The sequence below is a fragment of the Thamnophis elegans genome, chromosome 2 (genome assembly GCF_009769535.1).
Source record: "Thamnophis elegans isolate rThaEle1 chromosome 2, rThaEle1.pri, whole genome shotgun sequence".
In the NCBI taxonomy this organism is placed as follows: Eukaryota; Metazoa; Chordata; class Lepidosauria; order Squamata; family Colubridae; genus Thamnophis; species Thamnophis elegans.
Genome location: NC_045542.1, coordinates 2,598,488 through 2,619,618, shown reverse-complemented (window position 1 = coordinate 2,619,618; position 21,131 = coordinate 2,598,488). Strand labels below are relative to the sequence as shown.

At 43.7% G+C, this 21,131-nt stretch overlaps 1 protein-coding gene across 1 annotated transcript in view; it reads left to right on the top strand.

The window, feature by feature from the left end:
• LOC116504359 (transcription activator BRG1-like) overlaps positions 1-21,131 on the top strand; it is an 87,625-nt gene that overhangs the window by 58,799 nt on the left and 7,695 nt on the right. The window contains 15 exon segments of the mRNA XM_032211333.1: positions 1,651-1,824; positions 3,022-3,075; positions 3,077-3,121; positions 3,123-3,251; positions 3,473-3,571; positions 4,463-4,536; positions 7,190-7,241; positions 7,243-7,302; positions 7,304-7,346; positions 7,349-7,413; positions 16,450-16,518; positions 16,520-16,636; positions 16,638-16,708; positions 20,190-20,248; positions 20,251-20,297. Of these exon segments, the coding sequence (XP_032067224.1) occupies positions 1,651-1,824; positions 3,022-3,075; positions 3,077-3,121; positions 3,123-3,251; positions 3,473-3,571; positions 4,463-4,536; positions 7,190-7,241; positions 7,243-7,302; positions 7,304-7,346; positions 7,349-7,413; positions 16,450-16,518; positions 16,520-16,636; positions 16,638-16,708; positions 20,190-20,248; positions 20,251-20,297 (1,158 nt within the window).

Below are 21,131 nucleotides of genomic sequence, written 5' to 3'. Positions count from 1 at the left end.
GACCTGACAATATATATATCCAAGGCTTAGAAATTATGAACTCTGATCCACCAACTGGTGGAACTTTGCAGTGAGAGATCCAAACTTGAACGAAGGAGAAATTTCCTAACTGTGGGAGCTATTAAGCAGTGTCACATCCTGATTCTTGAACCTCTATCATGGGAGGTTTTCAAGCAAAGGTTGGATAGGCATTTGTCCTGCATAGGCAGGAGGTTGGAGTAGAAGATCTCCAAGGTCTCTTCCAAACCTCTGATTATGTGATAATTTTCCCATATTTTTAAAACTTTCTGAAATAAGGAGCTCAAGCTTACAACAGTTGCCTAAGAATATTTTGTAAACAATTTCCTTCCACGTAAGTGACATTTGTATTAAGACATACCTGATGAGTGGTAGTTGTGGTGTTGAAGGATGCATTTATTAAAAGAAATACAAAATGTTCTTTCCATTTATTCAATGGCCCATCAGGTTCTTTCATTTGGCTAATTTTTCCATTTTTCAACTCAAAATACTATGTAATGTACGATCACTTTTCCAATGACTATTTTTGTTAATGCTTTCCTGAAATTATAAATCTCTTTTGGATAAGAGATATTTTGAATCTCTTTCTGATCCTAAAATAGCATTGATTGAATAGGAAGCCTGTCATATATTCTGGTAAGTATAATCTACAGCGACATATCTGTGGTCCAGTTCCAATAGATTAGTCCAGTTTAGCCAAGTCAAAATTCTTTCTCTCTTTTTATTTTTTCTTTTTCCGCTCTCAATTAATGTTTTGTTCTTTAATCCAGCATTAATTTGCCATTCTGTAAAAGAGATTGAATGTGGATACTGAGCTTTTTCCCTCTCCCCATAACACTTTGTACGGAGGAAGGAAAAGAGGCATTTATAGAGTAACTATGAATGGATGCCATGTAGTTTGAAGTATTTGCAGTCTAGTGTATTATGTAGGCATAATCTGTTAAAGTCTATGATTAAACTCCTAACATTGTTCAAAAATGGTAGTCAGGTTATACTGAACTGACTACCAAGAAAAGCTTAGGAAAGAATAAACATTTCATTTTTAAAAATATGCACTTCTTTTTGTTGCACACTTAAGACTACAATTAACAGCCACAGTACTCTGAGAGTTCATCTGTTTCATGTGGTCATTACTGGCTGAGGTTGCTGGTATTGAATGAAGGTCTAGATGTAATTGATATTATGATCTGGGCATCATAGGCCTGTCCCAATAATTTTGGGAAAGGCATAAAGGAAAATGCCTGGTATCTCTTAACTGCAGCTTCTCTTGAGTGTTAAGTTTTAGCTTATTCTCCTGTTGTAGTAAAGTTCAGAAGTGAAAGGAAGCAAGTTATAAAGTAGTTAACAAAATGCATTTCCACGTGTTATCATGATGATCTGTCCAAAAACAATCTCTGCCAATCAGAATCACCTGATTATCCTTGTAAATTCTCTAATATTGTTGAGCATTGATTCTTCAATTGTTAATGTAATTTCTCCATAGGTAATAATTCTAAATGTCACTTTCGTCTGTTGAAATATTTTTTTTTTCTCTATGGCTTCTTCTGAGTTTTGGAATTTTTGTTAAAGCTTTTATCCTGAAGTAAAATATTGTAGCTCTAGGGGAAACCTTCTCTTTCTGGGATTTTAAAGGGACCCACTAAAGCTGCAGATCGTGGCATGCTGCTGAAAACTTTCAATGAACCAGGCTCTGAATATTTCATTTTCTCTTCTGAGCACCAGAGCAGGGGGGTTTGGGGACTGAATCTGCAGTCTGCTGATACTGTGATTATTTTTGACAGTGATTGGAATCCCACCAGTTAACAAGTGTTTTTACTATGTTTCAAGGGAAAAATATTTATAAGTAGAGCGGTAACCTTTAATGTGAGATTAAAGTTTGTAATGCTACATATACTAATGCAAAAGAAAGGAATTTTTATATTTCATCAAGGGTTGTGGATATAAATATAAGGCATGTTTATTGTCGTTTGTAGTTTCAGAATATTGGAATCTTTGGCATCCCCCTTCTGCCTACAATCTATAACCAGATTTCTGGCAAAATGGGTGATTACAGTTTTAAAATATTGTCATAAATAGTTCTTCTGTGCCCTTAGGAGAAAAACAACAAAAAATATCTCATCTGATAATAGATCTCTTCAGGAGCTGATAGCATAAACTCTCATCCTAGTCTGGTCTTTCTTCAAGGCACAGCCTTCACTATCTTGAAGCAAAGTTAAAGAGTAACCTTTAATTGCTAATTAAAACCAAATTGTACCCATGTGCCAAATCAAAGAACTGGACTGTGAAACCAAGAAATACTTGTCAATTAAAATAACATCTCTGTGGGAGATGGATGGTTAAATGCAAACAACTAAACAAATGAGCAAGTGATATAATAAGGATTATTACACCAATAAAGATTTAGAGACCAAGAACATTACCTGGATTACGATGGGTTTCAGTACAGAGCATTTGTCGTCAGTTGGTAGGTTGGGACACAGCGCCAGTTCACAGGTCAGCCAGAGACCTAAAGAGCAGAGAGTTAGACAGAAGCATTTCCTCTGATCTGTGGGATTAGAAATGGGTCTCCAGAGGCATTCGTCTTAAGGCATAAATGCTGCTTTTATAAAAAGGGAGAGCTATTAGGTCTTGGGCCCCGTGACCCGACAAAAGCGCGAACGTCAAAAGCGTGCCGACAAAAGTGCGGCGCTAAAACCACGATGTCAAAAGCGCGCCGACAACAGCGCGCCGACAGAAGCGCGATTTAAGGTAAGGTAAGGTTTAGGGTTAGGTTACAGCGCGCTTCTGTCGGCGCGCTGTTGTCGGTGCGCTTTAGCGCTCATTCGTCACGCGGTTTTGTCACCGCGGTTTAGTCAGGCACGCTTTTGTCGTTCGCGCATTTGTGGTGGAACCCTTGGGCCCGTCTGCTGGTGCAACATCGCCTCTTCTGTCTTGAGGATGTAGCTGAAAGAAAGCCGAGCGTAGTTGTTGAGCAGTGAGGAAGGTTTTTGTCTACCACTCTAGGATTTGCAGGCACAAGACCGAGCACATCGCATTGGGCAGCAAAACGAAGTGCGGAGTGCTGCGCCTGTGCACTGTGAACAGCGTGGAAGAGAAGATACTTTGCTGCAGCCAAGTACAAGCTGAACGTGATCAGAAGGTGATCCAGGCTGGGGATGTTTGACCAGAAGTCCTCCAGCCACGAAAGGCGAGCTTTCCTGCAGGCTATCTTAGAGCATGAGGAGCAAGATGAGGTAAGAGGCGAAGAGGAGTGGCTTCCTCCTTCTCGTGTGCGTGTGACTGATGGAAGGTGTTGCCTCGATCCTTGCTCTCTGTAGTCCCCGAGGCCAAGGGACTGTGGGCTGGAAGGAAAGTGGCATGAACCCTTGTTCACCTTAGGAAGTGAATTTGAGTGTCAGTGAAAGGTGCTGTAGATTGACAGCCCGGGAGACTGAACTCCTCTATCTATCCACAGACCAGATACAGCACGGGCAGCGGCAGTGGCAGCGCAAGCTTTCCCCACACTGCCTCCACCCTGTGCCTCAACTCCGACTCGGAGGAGCCACCTTTAAAGGTGAGAGGGGGAATTCAGTCGCCGCGCCCGTCCAGTCCTTAGTTCTCTGTTGTGGCCCAGCAGGAAGCCGTTGGAGCTGCCACCAGACTCCGACAGCCAGGGGCCCTCTGAGTCGGCTCTGGAGGATGTGGAGGACCCTGGACCTGGGTTCCGACTCCGAGCAGGGCACAGAGAGGCTGGTTGGCCACCAGGAGGCGCCTGAGCCTTGGACCAGTGGGGAGGAGACAAGGGAGAGCGAGCCGGAGGCCAGCAGTGAGTTGTTCCTGGATGCACGCCATCAAAGAGCTAATAGGCGCAGGAACAGTTGCGCAGTTACAGGAGATAATTGCACTCAGCTGGTGGTCATTCGGCTCCTCTCCAGACCTATAAAAGGACTCCTTGTGCACACGCCCCCTCTTTGCAGAAGTCAACGCAGGATTGACTGTCGGAGGACATTACTGTGGAGCTTGGCAGGCTGGATTGCTGCCAAGCCTTATCTGTTGTTTATTGCTGCCCAAGCTTGTCTGTGCCGGTTTACTGCCAAGGACCTGTCTGTCTGTTAATTAAATGCCATAACTTATCCTGGCTCGGAGTGTCTGTTGGTGTGGGACGAGGGGGGGTCAGAACAGTTCTCACTCTTTAGGAATGTCAGCAAAATTGCCAACGCTGATGGGGAGCGTCTGCCTCGTGGCTACTGTCCACTGAGACACCAGATGTACACTATATTGCCAAACGTATTCGCTCACAACTGAGTTGATTATGTGGATTGGGTGGGCGAATACTTTGGGCACAGATGTATTTTCAACAAGTAAGCCCAAATCAAACTTGAGATGGTAAAACGAATCAGTATAAAACCTCCAAGCACGTGAACTGCATGCAAGAATTAAACGGGGGAAACTTTGAATCTTTCAGGAAGAAGATGAGGTTCCAGATGATGAAACGGTGAACCAAATGATTGCCCGACATGAGGAAGAGTTCGATCTTTTATGGTGAGAGTGGCCTATTTCGCTCGTTGTATTTCATAAATGTCAGCTTTATTCTTCTAAGTTCAGCCTACTTGAGGTGCATTAAGTTAGCTAAATTTTGTTTAGGAATTCAGTAGTAGATACACTCATGCCAGGAGAAAGCAGGGCATACATATGTGCTAAGGAGAAAAGGAAATACAGTTTAAGAGACTTTTGCAGATCCTTTAGATTTCCATAATACTTGAGAAAAATAGTTCCAGGCATTAACCAAATATCACCTCGTTCAATATAAGTATCAGGTTCCTTCGTATGCACACACGCACACACAAGAAGCTCGTTGCTCTCTGTGCTGTTTTAAGGTTGTTTTGAGAACCATGGGAATAGAATAGAATAGAATAGAATTTTATTATTTGTATGCGCCCTTCTCGGGAGGACTCAGGGCGGCGAACAATTCAAAAGGGGAAAAAGGGGAACATAAAAATGAAATACAATAATAAAAATAGGCAACAGTCGCACAACCATACATGTCGAGAGGGGAGGGGAACTCATCACCCCCAGCCTGCCAGCAAACCAGGTTTTGACGGCTTTTCGGAAGGCCTGGAGAGAGGTGAGGGTCCGAATCCCTGCGGGGAGGTTCTTTCCAGAGGGCCCGGAGCTGCCACAGAGAAGGCCTCTCCCCGGGTAATAGCCAGGTGGCATTGGCTGGTAGATGGCACCCGGAGGAGGCCAACCCTGTGAGATCTAATGGGTCTTTGGAGGTACTGGCAGCCAGGCGGTCTCTCAAGTACCCAGATCCAATACCATGAGGGCTTTATAAGAAGCCTCCTATTATGGGAAGAGAGATTGCGGTTATTGATAAAAATGTTCCACTCAAAAATGAAAGAGCAAGCAAAACCCCAAAGCAAATCCTATCAAAGCATGTATATTCCATATAGATACTTATGACTTATGAATTGGGAACAAATAACACCCCACAGCTGTTTCGCTTTAGGCTACCTCCCAAATCTCTCCAGTTGCAGTTTGCCTTCCTAGGAAAAATGCCTTCTTCTCTCACCGATTTCGGTCCACCTGGTAGTTTTAAGTCCTTCTCCTTCCAAGTATAGAAAGGGTGTTGGAAAATGTGGGAAAACAGCAGTCCCCTGTCTTCAGTACTGGAGGGAAAGCGAAGTCTTTTTTTGAGTCAGACTTCACTCTAAGGGGCTTACGGGCACATCTTGTTGGGGAAAAGTGAGAATTGATGGCAAAAGTAAGTATCCCCTGCCTTCTTCTGTTTTAATTCCCCAGTCTAACCTGTATTCCTGAGACTCTGGTGGTCTCACCCCAGAACAACCAGATTTACTCTGCTATACTTACTGAGATGAGCCAATAGCAATAGCAGTTAGACTTATATACGCTTCATAGGGCTTTCAGCCCTCTCTAAGCGCTTTACAGAGTCAGCGTATTGCCCCCAACAACAATCCGGTGTCCTCATTTACCCACCTCGGAAGGATGGAAGGCTGAGTCAACCTTGAGCTGATGAGATTAGAACTGCAGAACTGCAGTCAGCTGAAGTAGCCTGCAGTGCTGCATTTAACCACTGCGCCACCTCGGCTCCTTAGTTGAGTCAACATCAACTACTTGCCTAACTATTTACACAGGAAGTACATGAGGAAGAAAGGCAAGCAGGCGTTTTCTTCTCTATTCCCAGCAATTGTACGGGGAAGAAAGCTGCCAGACTGGGCCGCTTCACTTTAAAAAAACACGGTCTATTGTAGCATATTGAAATTGTACATACCAATATAGCAGTGTTGGTTTGAGACCAATACATTTCTCTGCGTTCTTGAAAAAGTATACCTGCTTTCAAATCACGCGTTTTCACATAACTATAAATCTGTTTCTTTAAGAAAAACTTTTGGAATATACTTGAAATAATGTTTCAGGTTTCAGAAATCTATCAAACCAAGAAATCTGGAAAGAAAAATGTTTCCTCATTTTGGTGATACCAATAAGATTGCAGTCCATCTTCATCCCCTAGATCTCAGGAACCACTTTTTAAATAAAGAGCCAATTTGTTTCCATAGTTTTGATTTATTTATATTTTGATGATCTAAACAGCTTTCCCAGCCTGACAGTAAACTTCAAAGTGGGGTTAGACTCATAACCAGTGAGTCGTTTTGCATTCTCTTTCTGATATTGTTGTGTTTTAGAGTATAATAGAATAACGAGTGGAATACAGAATAAAGATGGAAAGCTGAAAGATTCTTCCATTCTATGAAAAAGATAATCTCACTCCAAGACAGAGATGGAGGATGGATGGATGATGGATGGATGGATGGATGGATGGATGGATGGATGGATTTTAAATATTTCCATATTCTGGCACGTTGCTAGTAGTGATGAACATTTTACTCCCATCATATCCAATGTTGAAGTTGATACTAAGTATTATAGACTTTACTCTTCACAAAAAATTACAAGTATTGTTTAGTTATTCAAAATCTCTTAATAGTTTGCCAACTAATTTGCAAAATTAACTCCAAATATTTAGGATTGATGGTTTTCCTGCACCCGATAATTCCCCTCTAATTAAAAGAAATGGTGGACTTGCATCTGTTCCCATAAGTGACCATGCCGAGCATAAAGCTTAGAAAATCCAGGGCAATATGCCACCGTAGTTTAAATTGCGTTCTCCTTCTGCAGCGCATGGATTGGATCGCAGGCGAGAGGAGGCCCGCAATCCTAAGCGAAAAGCCGCGATTGATGGAAGAGGATGAGTTGCCCTCTTGGATAATTAAAGACGATGCAGAAGGTAGAAAGACTAACCTGTGAGGAGGAGGAAGAGAAGATGTTTGGAGAGGTTCCCGTCACCGTAAGGAAGTGGATTATAGTGATTCCCTGACTGAGAAGCAATGGCTCAAGGTATACATGGTACAGCACGTTCTCCAATGGTTTCTCAAATTTTATTTCTACCTATCTCTGTGTTGTCCGTGTGTCTGAATGTTGAGAAAATACCCAATGCAGGACGTTTTGAGGACCAGCTGAGTTTACCGCGACCAAATTCCAATCTGACCGTTCTTTGACGATTTCTAGCAGTGACGCTCTTCCACTGCTAACCCCCTAATCATTTGTATTTAAACCAGAGTGGATTGTTTTAAAAAAACAAATTTCTTCCGTGCATTCAAAGCTTCTCTTGGGTATTGTCAACTCAACCGTGTGGAACCATGTTGCTAAACTTACATTCAATTGATCCTCCTCGACAGATGTCAAACATTTCAGATGCAGACTCTACTTGCTATGCAGCTGAGTGTGCCTTCTTCTTGCCTGTCCAACAAACATTACATCCTATTGTTGCTGGGCAGTGACCAGAGATTGGATGCTCTCCGTCTTTGGCCCTTAAGAGGCCAGACTGGGGGTGGGGGGATGGGACAGAAGAAGCTGTCCCTGAGCTAGACTAGGAGGCCTCACCCTCCTCCCGTGACCCAGTCACTACTCTTGCAGGAGAAAAGGGGAGGCTTAGTTAACGGTGGTCTTCTAGGACACTATTCATTTGCAAAACAACCCACAGATTGATAGCAATAGCAGTTAGACTTATATACCGCTTCATAGGGCTTTCAGCCCTCTCTAAGCAGTTTACAGAGTCAGCATATTGCCTCCAACAATCCGGGTCCTCATTTTACCCACCTCGGAAGGATGGAAGGCTGAGTCAACCTTGAGCCGGTGAGATTTGAACGCTGAACTGCAGCTAACAGTCAGCTGAAGTGGCCTGCAGTACTGCACCCTAACCACTGCGCCACCCCGGCTCTTCAGTTTATGCTTTGCTTACCCCCGATCCTTCTGCTCTGTTTACCACCGAAGTGTGCTAAGAGGAGAGAGTGACTATTGAAGCTAATAAGAAGGAAACGTTATGGCTATTCATGCAACATTCTCAAAATTTTTCGCTGTAATTCATCTTGTGAGTCTTGGATCTAGAGAATCTTGTTCGGATGTTCTCCTCTATTCTGTCTCGTTACCAAGGTCATCCTGGTAAGGGTCAGGCTTCCAAGCATTTGTGTACCCGTCTAGGGATAAGCTACAGAAAGCATCCCTGCTTGATGTGCCTGCTCCACTCAGCACTCGTTCTTTGTTCTTGGGGTACTACATTCCTTACTCACAGAGGGCATTAACTCGCTGGAGTTCTTAAACTGGACCACAGGAAACAGTGTGAAATTAAAAATTGGAATCTTTTTTATAGCAGTCACTAAGAAGATCTCATGTGAAAAAAATTCTGTCTTAAGAAATCGAAGAAATCAAAGTAAATCTGCAGTTTGTTTCCTGGCATTTTTGTGCTAACTTCCTTTATTGTATATAAATCCTTGGAGGAAGAAATTTATAGCAGTTAGACTTATATACCGCTTCATAGGGCTTTCAGCCCTCTCTAGGCGGTTTACAGAGTCAGCATATGCCCCCAACATCTGGGTCCTCATTTCACCCACCTCGGAAGGATGGAAGGCTGAGCCGGTGAGATTGAACCGCTGAACTGCGATACAGTCAGATGAAGTGGCCTGCTACTGCACCCTAACCACTGCGCCACCTCGGCTCATAACTTCTGTTGTTATAAGTTCATGCTTTTTCAAAGATAACGGCATCAAGCAACCAATAAAATAGCAGTTACCTTTCTGCCTAGCTATGTAGGGCAGTGTTTTTCAACCACTGTGCCGTGGCACACTAGTGTGCCGTGACATAGTGTAAGGTGTGCCGTGGGAAAAACACTTTATATATAGTCAATATAGGCACAGAGTTAATTTTTTTAACATTTTCTAATGGTGGTGTGCCTCGTGATTTTTTTCATGAAAAAAAGTGTGCCTTTGCACAAAAAAGGTTGAAAAACACTGATGTAGGGTACCTACATTTTGTAGAGATTATGATGATTTCATCAATACTGGTCATACTTTTACTAGACTCTTACCCAAGTCTAGGGCAGATATGTCAGCAAGTTTGCAACATATCAGGTAGAATTACTAGCTGAGCCTTATTTTCACTTCTATATTTATTGTGGACATGAAACTGCTACATTGATGGTTTTATGAAGATTGGCATTCATTCAACTTCCTCATTCAAAAACATCTGATTCTGAAACTCTTTTGGTGAAGGAAAGGAGATTAATTGATGTTACAGAATTTGAATTGTTGGTCTCCATAAAACTATAACTATGTTGACAAGGTACAAGGCTACAAGAATGGGAATCCTGGATTTACGTTTTCAAAATACACTTGGGCATTATAACCTCAATTCATACAAGATCTGGAACCATCCAGAATTCCTTAACTTTCCTATCGGTAGCAGAACAGCTTGGGCCTCTGTCAGGCCCAGAAAAACTACTTACTGGATTAAGTTGGATTGGCAGTGAACTTAAAGCATTGCTGAAGATCTACTCGAAAGTCTGAACTTTTTTCTCTTTAGATTTTTAAAAATAATTTTACATGTAGGCTCCAGCTTGTGGAAACATCAGTTCCTCATACGGCTGAAAAAAGCAGTGAACATGCATTACAGATTTTTTTAAAAAAAGTAATGGTCAATGCTACAAGATAGTTGTTGATTAAAAGAAAAGTCAACACCCAACCAGCAGTTTTCATGGCTTCAAGTTCAATATTTAAAATTAAAAGGCAAGAATTACAGTTGCTTCAATAATAATTTTTATGGAAAGAAGTTGACTTCTGCAATCAAATATGGAATATTCCAAATTCGTGTTTGTCAAGAAAATTGATTAATTTAAACTTGATGATATTACCAAATCAGCCTTTGAGCACTGAAGGTAGAGATCACTGTGTGGGTTTATGGAAGCACACCCTGCCTATTCACTTCCTAGGTACTAAATGGGACCAAGAAGAGCATCAATGGATCAAGATCAAGTCTTAGCATAGGATTGTGTGATATTTGCAAATGACTTACTGATGCAGAAGAGAAGCATCTTCGGGTGGCTTCTTACTGAGACATTCAACCCCTTTATTTAACAAATGAAATGATTCTAAAAACAGAGCCTAAAGCGAAATGGTGACATCATTTGTACGTAGGTAAAGCAATGGACTTCTTGAATCATCCCAGTGATTGGACCACTGCCCAGCAACAAATAGAAAAAAAAAGAAATTTGGTCTTAATATTAATTTTCCTTCTGTTTTTTAATGGGCAGTAATCCAGCACTTGCCTGTTCTAGGAAACCTGTTCACTATGGAGCCTGTTGGTGGTTGGGATCCTTATTGCTAGGCTAAGAGTGACTGGTTATCCAGAGGAAGAGGTGGTGACCTTTTAGTCCAGCCCATTTATATTTCCCTTAGCATCTGCCCCCATTGGCTGGGCAGGGAATATGCCTTCTGTCTGGACTGCTACCTATCAAACAAGTAGAAACAAAAGAAGGTAAGACCAAGTTTTCTGTTTTATGCCATGTTTGAGGGTGGCAGGGAGAAAGATAGCCTGGCCTTTTTTTTACTTCTACACAAAGATATGTTGAAAAGTAAAATCTTTTAGCCAAGGGGAATGGCGAGCAACACTTTACCACAGAAACATAAAGTAAAATCGAGAATGACCTGCCAACAAGGTTTTTGCCTCTACTTCTTTTATTGCAGCAATAGCAATAGCAGTTAGACTTATATACCGCTTCATGGGGCTTTCAGCCCTCTCTAAGCGGTTTACAGAGTCAGCAAATTGCCCCCAACAACAATCCGGGTCCTCATTTTACCCACCTCGGAAGGATGGAAGGCTGAGTCAACCCTGAGCCGGTGAGATTTGAACCGCTGAACTGCAGATAACAGTCAGCTGAAGTGGCCTGCAGTACTGCACCCTAACCACTGTGCCACCTCGGCTGTTTTAATCTCTCGTTATTTTTTGGTGGATCTATTTGTATTTGTATTTAATGGATTTATAGGCCACCCAATCCTGGAGGACTCCAGGCGGCTTACAGAAAAAGAAGTAATTAGTAAAAAAAAGAAAAGAAAACAGTTTAAAAAATCACCATGCACCCAATCTGATCGGGGCTGGACCTCAGTCATGAGGTCAACAGCCCCAGGCCTGCCGGAATAGCCAGGTTTTAACAGCCTTTCGGAAGGCCATGAGAGTGGGGAGGGTCCAGATCTCTGGGGGCAGCTCGTTCCATCTAATGTGTTCATTTGTTTTAATCTAAAAATTGCACAAAAGTAGGCAAGTTAGATATAAAAGTCAGATGATACTGTGTTTCCCCGAAATTAAGACCCAGTCTTATTTTCTTTTGGGCCCCAAAATAAGCACCAGGTCTTATTTATTTTCAAGGGATGTCTTACCCGCTTACCTTAGGAACACAGCAATAGCAGTTAGACTTATATACCGCTTCACAGGGCTTTCAGCCCTCTCTAAGCGGTTTACAGAGTCAGCATATCGCCCCCAAAACAATCTGGGTCCTCATTTCACCCACCTCGGAAGGATGGAAGGCTGAGTCAACCCTGAGCTGGTGAGATTAGAACCGCCGAACTGCAGATTAACAGTCAGCTGAAGTGGCCTGCAGTGCTGCACCCTAACCACTGCGCCACCTCGGCTCCGCAGCCAGGCCTCCCACACCTTGACCCCTGTTGCGCTGCTGCCCAACTTCTTCTGCGCCCACTTGCGATCAGACGACGCATGACTCATCATGCCAGTGTTGCCACTTGTATAGGTGTGTTGTGCGCGCAAGCAGTAGCACTGGCCTGACATTCCACATGGCATTCTGCCACAAGTGGCGGTACCAGCACGCCAAGCCTCATGGTGACCCGCCACAAATGGCGGCACCGGCACAATGAGCCATGTGTCTGGCCACAAGTGCCCGCAGAAGAAGTCAGGTAGTGGTGCAATAGGTTGTTGGGGTGTAGGAGGCCTGGCTGCAGCGGTCCTAAGATAAGCGGGTGCGGAACATATGGGGCAGCTCCACACACCCCCACACACACAACCTCCCTACCTTGATTTTTAACGCATGCACCTCATCCCACCTCGTACAAGCAGATAGCGGGTGGAGCTTTACTAGGGTTTATTTTGGGGTAGGGATTATATTAGGTGCAGGTGTGAAAATCAGGCTAGGGTTGTTTTTAGGGCAGGTCATATTTTCAGGGAAACACACTAAACTAATAAAAGGTTTTTTTTTTAAAAAGAAACAAGACACTTTCCACAAATCAGTAAAACTGTTAAAAGAAATTATGGGAACTGTAAATCTCTTGAGTAACATTGTGGCTTCCCTCTAACAAAAGAACTTGTAGCAAGAGCTTGTAGCTAAGAGGAACCAAAGCATTTCCCATAACTGTATTGAATCATGGCATAGGTTTTGCTGGGAGGATGAGAACAATTGCCATAACAGAAAATAGGAAGCTAATCATTTTGTAGGAGGAAAATTATTCAGACTTGGTTTATTATCTAATGGAGCTGCGTGCCTAAATTTCCCTTTCTCCAGTTCTGCTTCGTGTGCCAGTGAAGGCCCCACCCTGTTAAATCAAGAGCCTTGGCTTCTCTCTGCAATTTGGCAAATGCCGGCTGGCAAAAGGGGGTTCGAACATTTGAATGGGGTGTTGCAAGAAAGTTCCACGAAGCAAATCCAGTGAGGGCAGTCATCTCTAGCACCGGCCTTGCTAACAGAATGATAGCTATTTCTATTTCTATTTATTGAATTTATAGGCTGCCCAATCCCAGAGGACTCCGGGCGGCTTACAGAATAAAATATTAAGAAAAAATTAAAAACAAATAAGACACAGCGGATAAAAGAAATACAACATGCACCCAGTCTAAGCGGGGCTGGACCTCAATCAAGAGCTCAACAGCCCCAGGCCTGCCGGAAAAGCCAGGTTTTAATAGCTTTACGGAAGGCCATGAGAGTGGGTAGGGCCCGGATCTCTGGGGGTAGCTCATTCCATAGGGCCGGAGCAGCAACAGAGAAGGCCCTACTCCGAGGCGCCGCCAGCCGGCATTGTCCAGCTGATGGCACCCGGAGAAGGCCCATCCTGTGCGATCTTATCGGTCTTAGGGAGGTATGTGGCAGGAGACGGTCTCGTAGATATCCGGGTCCTAGGCCATGTAGGGCTTTAAAGGTAATAACCAGCACCTTGAATCGTGCTCGGAGACCAATGGGAAGCCAGTGCAGCTCGCGGAGGATAGCTCCCTTACCTATGTACCTTTTATACATTATATGCATTACATGGTCTAAACCTCCGTTATGGCTTTTCCTTTCCTTTTAGCCCTGAGAATTCCTGCTTGCAAAAGTATTCACCAACTCTGAATAGCTGAGCTATGCATTCAAAGAGAACGAAGGTTGCGTTCCCAAATGGACACAATTTGGTGCCCCTTTGGGTTTCAGGCTACACCTTCTAAAAGTTTTTTGCCATTGGAGAGGCCAGCTATTAATAAAAATATCAAGAAAGGAACCAGGCTGCCTCATCAACAATAGAGACTTGCAAGTGAAATTAGTTCTGCTTCAAAACAGAGGCAGGCTTTTGTTATGTGACAAATGAGGAAGGAGGTTCTAGTTCCGTCCCACAGATAATATATGTTTTAGTCCCCATCAAATTTTTTATTGGTTTTCTGTTAGCCTTATATACCTGGAGCCTTTAAAACGATATGACACCTCCTGCAGGCCCAGGCAGCATCCTCGGAAGTATACAATCAAAATGTACAGGGCACTTTCAAAGTGGCTCCAGCCTGTTTATATTTTACTTCAGCCTATAGGAAGAGATTTAATAATCATGCTAGGACGGCATAGCCAATGGCACCAGCAGTATTTCACACCTTACAACTTTTCCAGATGTCCACCAATTAGACCCTAATAGACACTGCAACACCAGGAGAAGATGCAAGCTACAATAATTGGTCATAGTTCCTTGATTAATTACATCCCATTCTCCTTTCTCTGGAGGAGGCTTTGGCTGAGCCAAGGGGTGAAATGCTGGGACATTGGGAGGAACTGGGCAGGAAGAGTCTTGCCCATCCTTGTATTTTTGTTCCAGTTGTGACAAAAAACACAATGACAAGAAGTTCTGTGCATGTCAGGTTTCTGCCCTGCCCTGTGTATTAGCCAATGTTGAAATACTTTACTTGTAGCTTAATGAAAGGGACTCTTTCCATGAATTCATGTACAAATTCACGTTCTTAACTGTTTTGAGGAATTGAGCAAATCAGAGATGTTGTAGCTCTCTCCCAAAGGCCAAGCCTTAAAAAAATAAAACAAAAAGGGATTTCTGAGCTAGTATTTGCTTACATTCAGTCAACAGTCTTCCCGTTCTATTAGATTTGTTCTTCACCATTTTCCAAATTGATCAGACTACATATAAGCTCCACAATACCACATTTTAGCTCCTTAAAACTGGCATTTTAGCTCCTTAACAGCTAGTTTTTTCTAGGTCAGGAAACCCCATGGTTGTACATGTGTGTTGCCTTGTTGCGGGTGGGTGGCTGATGCTAGATGTAATGAAAGAAACCCTGGAATTTCGGGCTATAATTTCCATTTCTGTTCTCTTTGATCCCTCCAAACAATAGCATAATTAAATAGATCGCTTCCCTTGTTTGAAGCTGCCAAGAATAGCTCATTAATATATTGAGTCTAATATTATACATTTGTCTACCAATGATTCTCTCCTAGCCCTATATATTTCTTGGGCAAAAGAAGTATGGGTCTTGAGGGACCTTGTAATATATCCCACTGTCCAAGATCAGAAGATCAAAGCTGTCACCCATTCATTAAAAAGTGAGGTTTCAGTCATAAATTGAATGAGCCTTGTGTTTAAAACCCAGATGTTCAAATGGAGTGAATAGGTCCAATTATTGGCCCTATTTGCATGTTAATTAATTAAACCAGTGGTTCCCAAACTTGGCAACTTTAAGACTTGTGGACTTTAACTCCCAGAGTTCTCCAGCCAGAAGAGCTAGCTGGAGAATTCTGGGAGTTGAAGTCCACAAGTCTTAAAGTTGCCAAGTTTGGGAACCACTGAATTAAACTATCATTCCTTTTCCCACATATATTTCATATGCCATAATTCCCTCTAGGTTAATTAACCAGTTTTCTGTTCTGAACTAGCAGATGATGGATAGAATAGGAACCAAACAATTATTTCAAAGAAAAAGTGTAGGTAGTATAAAATAATGCTGGGATTAAGTGCTTCCTTCTCCCTTAGAAGTTTGTTGCCCCCCCCAATTAGAATTTTAAGGAGTTAGTGATTTTTATGCTATATTAAAGAATGGTCCTCCTTGGTTTCATCCTTTTTCATAAGGTACATCTTCCTAAGAGGTCCTCAAAGCTATTGAGGTCAGAAACTCTGTTTGCTTTTAAATGTCATGTAAGGCACAACGATGAACGAAGTAGAAAACATGTTGGCAGGCCCTTCTCCCATAAAGGCTTCCCATGATTAGCTGACGTTACAGAGCTGCCGCAGTTTCAACCCCAGGGTCCTTTGCTCTGACTGTTGAGTAAGTGAGATCCTGTAGCATGTATGACGCTAAAAATGAAAGACGGGTAGTTTTACTTCTCTGAGTTTTCCTACTTCTGTTATACATGGCCTTCAGTCGACTTACTTTCTTCCTCTCTCGCTGTGCAATCTGAAGCATAAAAATTGTGGCTAACGGGTGGTTGGTAGCCTCATGTCTCCTTGCTGCTTTGAGAAAGTTGCACGAGAACTGGCAGGAACGGGGCATCCCCACAACCTGCCCTCCTGCATGGTTTCTACAGAGTCTTCTGCCTGTTGGCCCTGTTTAACATGAGGAGAAAAGCTTGTAGGAGAGAGAACCAGCTTTCCTTCCCACCTTTTAGTGTTGCAGCCTTCCATGATCATAACTTGACGACGCTGGGAAGTGATGCCTTTGGGGGAAAGCAGCCCGTGTAACATCCCATTCCTCACTTCTGCTTAGGTGGCTCGGCTGTGTGTGAGTGTTCAGTTCAATTCCGCAGTGGTCCCACTTGCTTTTCATTGCGCCCGGCTGACTGACTGCTGCTCTTATCTGTAGGCCATAGAAGAGGGGACCCTGGAGGAGATCGAAGAGGAGTGCGTCAGAAGAAATCCTCACCGCAAGCGCCAAGAGAGACGTGGACGTCAGCTCCTCCACCCCGACCACCAGCACTCGTAGCCGGGACAAAGACGACGACAGGCAAAAAGCAGAAAAAGCGTGCCGCCCCCCGGCTGAGAAGCTCTCTCTCCGATCCACCCAACCGCACTAAGAAAATGAAGAAAGATTCGTTTGATGCTGTGATTAAGTAGAAAGACAGGTAACCGAAAGAAGGGATTTTCTCCTATATAATTTACATTTCATATCCTCAGCTGTTGTGACTCAGCAGAAGTTTGCTGTGAGTTGAGTCGGATGCAGGAATAGTGCTCCAGCTGTTGCTCATATCGTGTCGTCTTCTGGAGATAACAGACTGATTGTCACGCCCTAGTTGCAGAAGTCAACGTTCATCGTTCATCGGTCGTGGTTTGTTTGTGAGAGGCACTTGGATAAGTGATTTGCTTTCTGTAACCCTGATTCAAAGAGACACTTGGGAAGTGATTTCTTTCGTTCTGTACCCTGGTGGTGCTGTAATGCTCTTTGTTTTTTGCATTCTGCTGTGTAACCTTTTTGCCAAGGCATTATTTATGTTTATTTTTGGGCTTGCAGCCAGCGTGAGCCGGGACTGATAAAGGCTTTCTTTCGGCAAGCTTTGTGTGACTGTAGTTTGGAACAAGCTAAGTGGGGGCAGAACACTCAGCCATCCGTATTTCTCCTCTGGACAGAGGCCTGTTTGGAAGTATCTAAATATTTGTTGTTTCTCTGCTGTCTCTGGATTTGAAGGGGGATCCAGCATGATGTGAAATATTGGGGTTTATGTGAAAAACCTGAGACCACAGGCGGTCCTTGACCTATGATCACAATTGACCCCAAAAATTCCTGTTGCTAAGTGAGACCAGTTAAGTTAAAAAAAATTCTCATTGTATGATCTTCCCTGCCACCGTTAAGTGAATCACTGCGGTTGGTAACACGATTGTTAACGTGAATCTGGATTCCCCATTGATCTTGCTTGTCAGAAGGCGGCAAAAGATGGTCATGTGACCCCCAGGCCACTGCAAACCATCCTAAATTAGTTGCCAAGCACCTGAATTTTGGCCATGTCACCATGGGGATGCTGCAATGGTTCTAAGTGTGGAAAATGGCCATAAGTCATTGTTTTCAGTGCTGTTATAACTTCAACCCCTCATTAAATGAACTGTTGTAAGTCAAGGACCAACCTCTACATGTCAGAGAGAGAGAGAGAGATTGTTGAGAAGTGAAAAACTAGAATGAAGTGAGTATGAGTGTCATGTGGAACAGGGAACCAATATTTGGTTGCTTTATGAGAAACGGTAAAGGTTTCCCCTGTCCGGTTATGTCTGATTCTAAAGGTTGGTGCTTATCTCCGTTTCTTAGCAGAGGGAGCCAGTATTCTCCAAAGATTGAATTGAATTGAATTGAATTTATTATATTTCTATGCCGCCCTTTCCCTGAAGGGGACTCAGTGCGGCTCACAACCCAAGTCAAGGGGGGGCGGGGGGGTACAAATAAGGAAAAAAAAGACGAACAAAACAATACCACAATTTAAAAACACACAACACCATACCATTCGAGGGGGGGGCAAAAGCTCATTAGCCCCAGGCTGTCGGAACAGCCAGGTTTTAAGGGCTTTGCGGAAGGCCTGGAGGGTGGTGAGGGTTCGAATCTCCACGGGGAGGCTCGTTCCAGGAGGGCCGGAGCAGCCACAGAGAAGGCTCTCCTCCGGGTGGTAGCCAGTCGGCACTGGCCGGCGGATGGAATTCGGAGGGGGCCTAATCTGTGGGATCTAATCGTCTAGTGGAGGTAATTGGCAGCAGGCGGTCCTCTCAAGTACATTTCTATGGTCATGTGGCTACCATGACTATATACCGAGGCGGCGCACAGTATGCTGTTACCTTCGCATTGAAGTGGTACCCATTTATCTACTTGCATTTGCGTGCTTTTGAACTGCTAGGTGGACAGGAATGGGACCCCTCACCCCATAGTGTGGCATTCGGGGTCACGAACTGTCTGTCAGCTTTCTGGCTGATAAGTTCAGTGTCTTTAACCACTGAGCCACCACACACCCCTTGCCTTATGAGTACAAAAGCTCAATTTTTCAGAGAGTCAGAAACGGTAGCATCAAAGCATTCACAATTCACAAAGCATTCTTCATTCACGAAGCATTCTTCCATGCCCTGCATGAATCTTCTGCCACTTTCCACTGAATTGTAACTTTCAGAATTCCTAGCCATGTTCCAGTATATGCCCCGTATATCTGGAGGGCATCATATTGGAAAATCATATTGAAAACATAGATCCATTCTTCTGAAACTGCTCCCTGCCAGAGCCTCACAGCTCTGAATTAACCATTATAGTAAACATAATTGTTGCCTAATTGTAGATAAAACTGTTCAGTTTCCAGTCTTGACAACCTATGACAAACAGTTCACTTCCCTCTCCCCTGTTGTGAACCGGAAGCTTTGGTTTTAACCGATAATGTTTCTCAGGTCTGATTCACCCCATCAGTGGGCCTCCTTCGGGTACCATCGACCAGGGGTTGGCGACTACTCGGGGGAGGTCTTTCTCTGTAGCTGCTCCGGCCCTGTGGAATGATCTCCCCGCAGAGATCCGGACCCTTCCCACTCTCTCGGCCTTCCGTAAGGCCACTAAAACCTGGCTGTTCCGGCAGGCCTGGGGCTGTTGACCCCAAATATGGTCCAGCCCCACGTGGAATGGAGTGCGTGGTGTGTTTGTTAAATCTATCTTTTCTTTCCTCTTATTCCCTTTTGATTTATTTGTATTGTTAGACGCCCGGAGTCCTACGGGATTGGGCGGCATACAAATGCTATTAAACTTTGAAACTTTGTTGCTCTCCTCTATTTTGAAAGGATTTATCCATTACCTGCCAAGGTTTCAAATTCCTCAGCTAATGAGAAGCTTCCGAGCCACATCAGACAATATTTGTATGATTAAACTTTAATACTGGGGAAGGAGAGCAATTTTCAGTAGGAAGATAGCATGCCAGGATAAGGTACCCACATTTTTTCTCTCCAACCATAATCCTAGTGAAATTAAAGTATTGAAGGAAGCAGGGGGTAAATTGCATTTTATCAACTTTTTTTAAAAAAAAAAATGACATGAACTAGCAGGAGAAAAACTATTTTCATCAGATTCGCAGCTTGAAGTAGGTTTAGATTTAATTTTTTCTACACATTGTATAAATAAGAATTGATTTGCTGTGCTTCATATTAACAAATACACATTAATCCTGCAGGTAAAATAGGCTCTTTCTTCGCTCCTCCTTAGCTACTAATCCAGCATAGCAATAGCAATAGCAGTTAGACTTATATACCGCTTCATAGGGTTTTCAGCCCTCTCTAAGCGGTTTACAGAGTCAGCATATCGCCCCCACAGTCTGGGTCCTCATTTCACCCACCTCGGAAGGATGGAAGGCTGAGTCACCTTGAGCCGGTGAGATTAGAACCACTGAACTGCAGCTAACAGTCAGCTGAAGTGGCCTGCAGTACTGCACCCTAACCACTGCGCCACCTCAGCATATCAGCCATTAGTATATAAATTAAAATGGCTTTCCTATTTCACTTCACTTCTCAGTCCATGACAGCCAGGGGTAGATGCCTCTGAACTGACCTGCTCTGGGAAAGACCGCCATGTTTTAGATGTTTTCCCTTCATCTTGTCTTGTAGCAGCAGTGGACGTCAGCTCAGTGAAGTCTTCATTCAACTGCCTTCCCGAAAAGAGCTTCCAGATATTATGAACTCATTCGCAAACCAGTGGATTTCAAGAAGATAAAGGTACCTTGGAGTTGTTTGTCTTTCCTCCGATTCAGAGATGGGCCCAATGTTTGTTTATTTCCTTACTTGATTTACATATATCACATAAATGATCACGTATCATTGTGCAACTCAAGGCAACATACAAATGCTCATCCCTCCTATTTTCCTCACAACAACAACCTTTAAGGTAGATTGGGTTGAGAAAAGGATTGTATTGTATTGTATTGTATCTGGTTATTTGTATGCCGCCCTTCTCCAGAGGGACTCAAGGCGGCAAACAACTCATGGGGGAAAGGGAACATAAACCAATACACATAATTAAAATACACGAAAATCACACAGCCATACCATTCGAGAGGGGAGGGGAACTCATCAACCCCAGGCCTGCCGGCACAGCCAGTTTGACGGCTTTCCGGAAGGCCTGGAGAGAGGTGAGGGTCCGGATCTCCGCAGGAGTTCATTCCAAAGGGCCGGAGCTGCCACAGAGAAGGCCCTCCCCCGGGTAGTAGCCAGATGGCATTGGCTGGTAGACGGAACCCGGAGGAGGCCAACCCTGTGAGATCTATGGGTCTGTGGGAGGTAATTGGCAGCAGGCGGTCTCTCAAGTACTTGATTGATCCAAAGTCACCTGCTCAGCCCCCCCCTATGCCTAAGGCGGGCCTAGAAAGGTTGCTACTTCAACACTTTAATACCAAAGTGGCTCTTGGTGACAGGAATGGTAAAATAGGCCTGTCGCCCGTCTTAAGCAGGATGCAACACCTCGGATTCGAATCAAATCAGGTAGCTTCGCCTCATGTGAGGCAACACACCTCAGAGAAAGCAGAGTGGCCTATAACCACAGCAGATTTCATT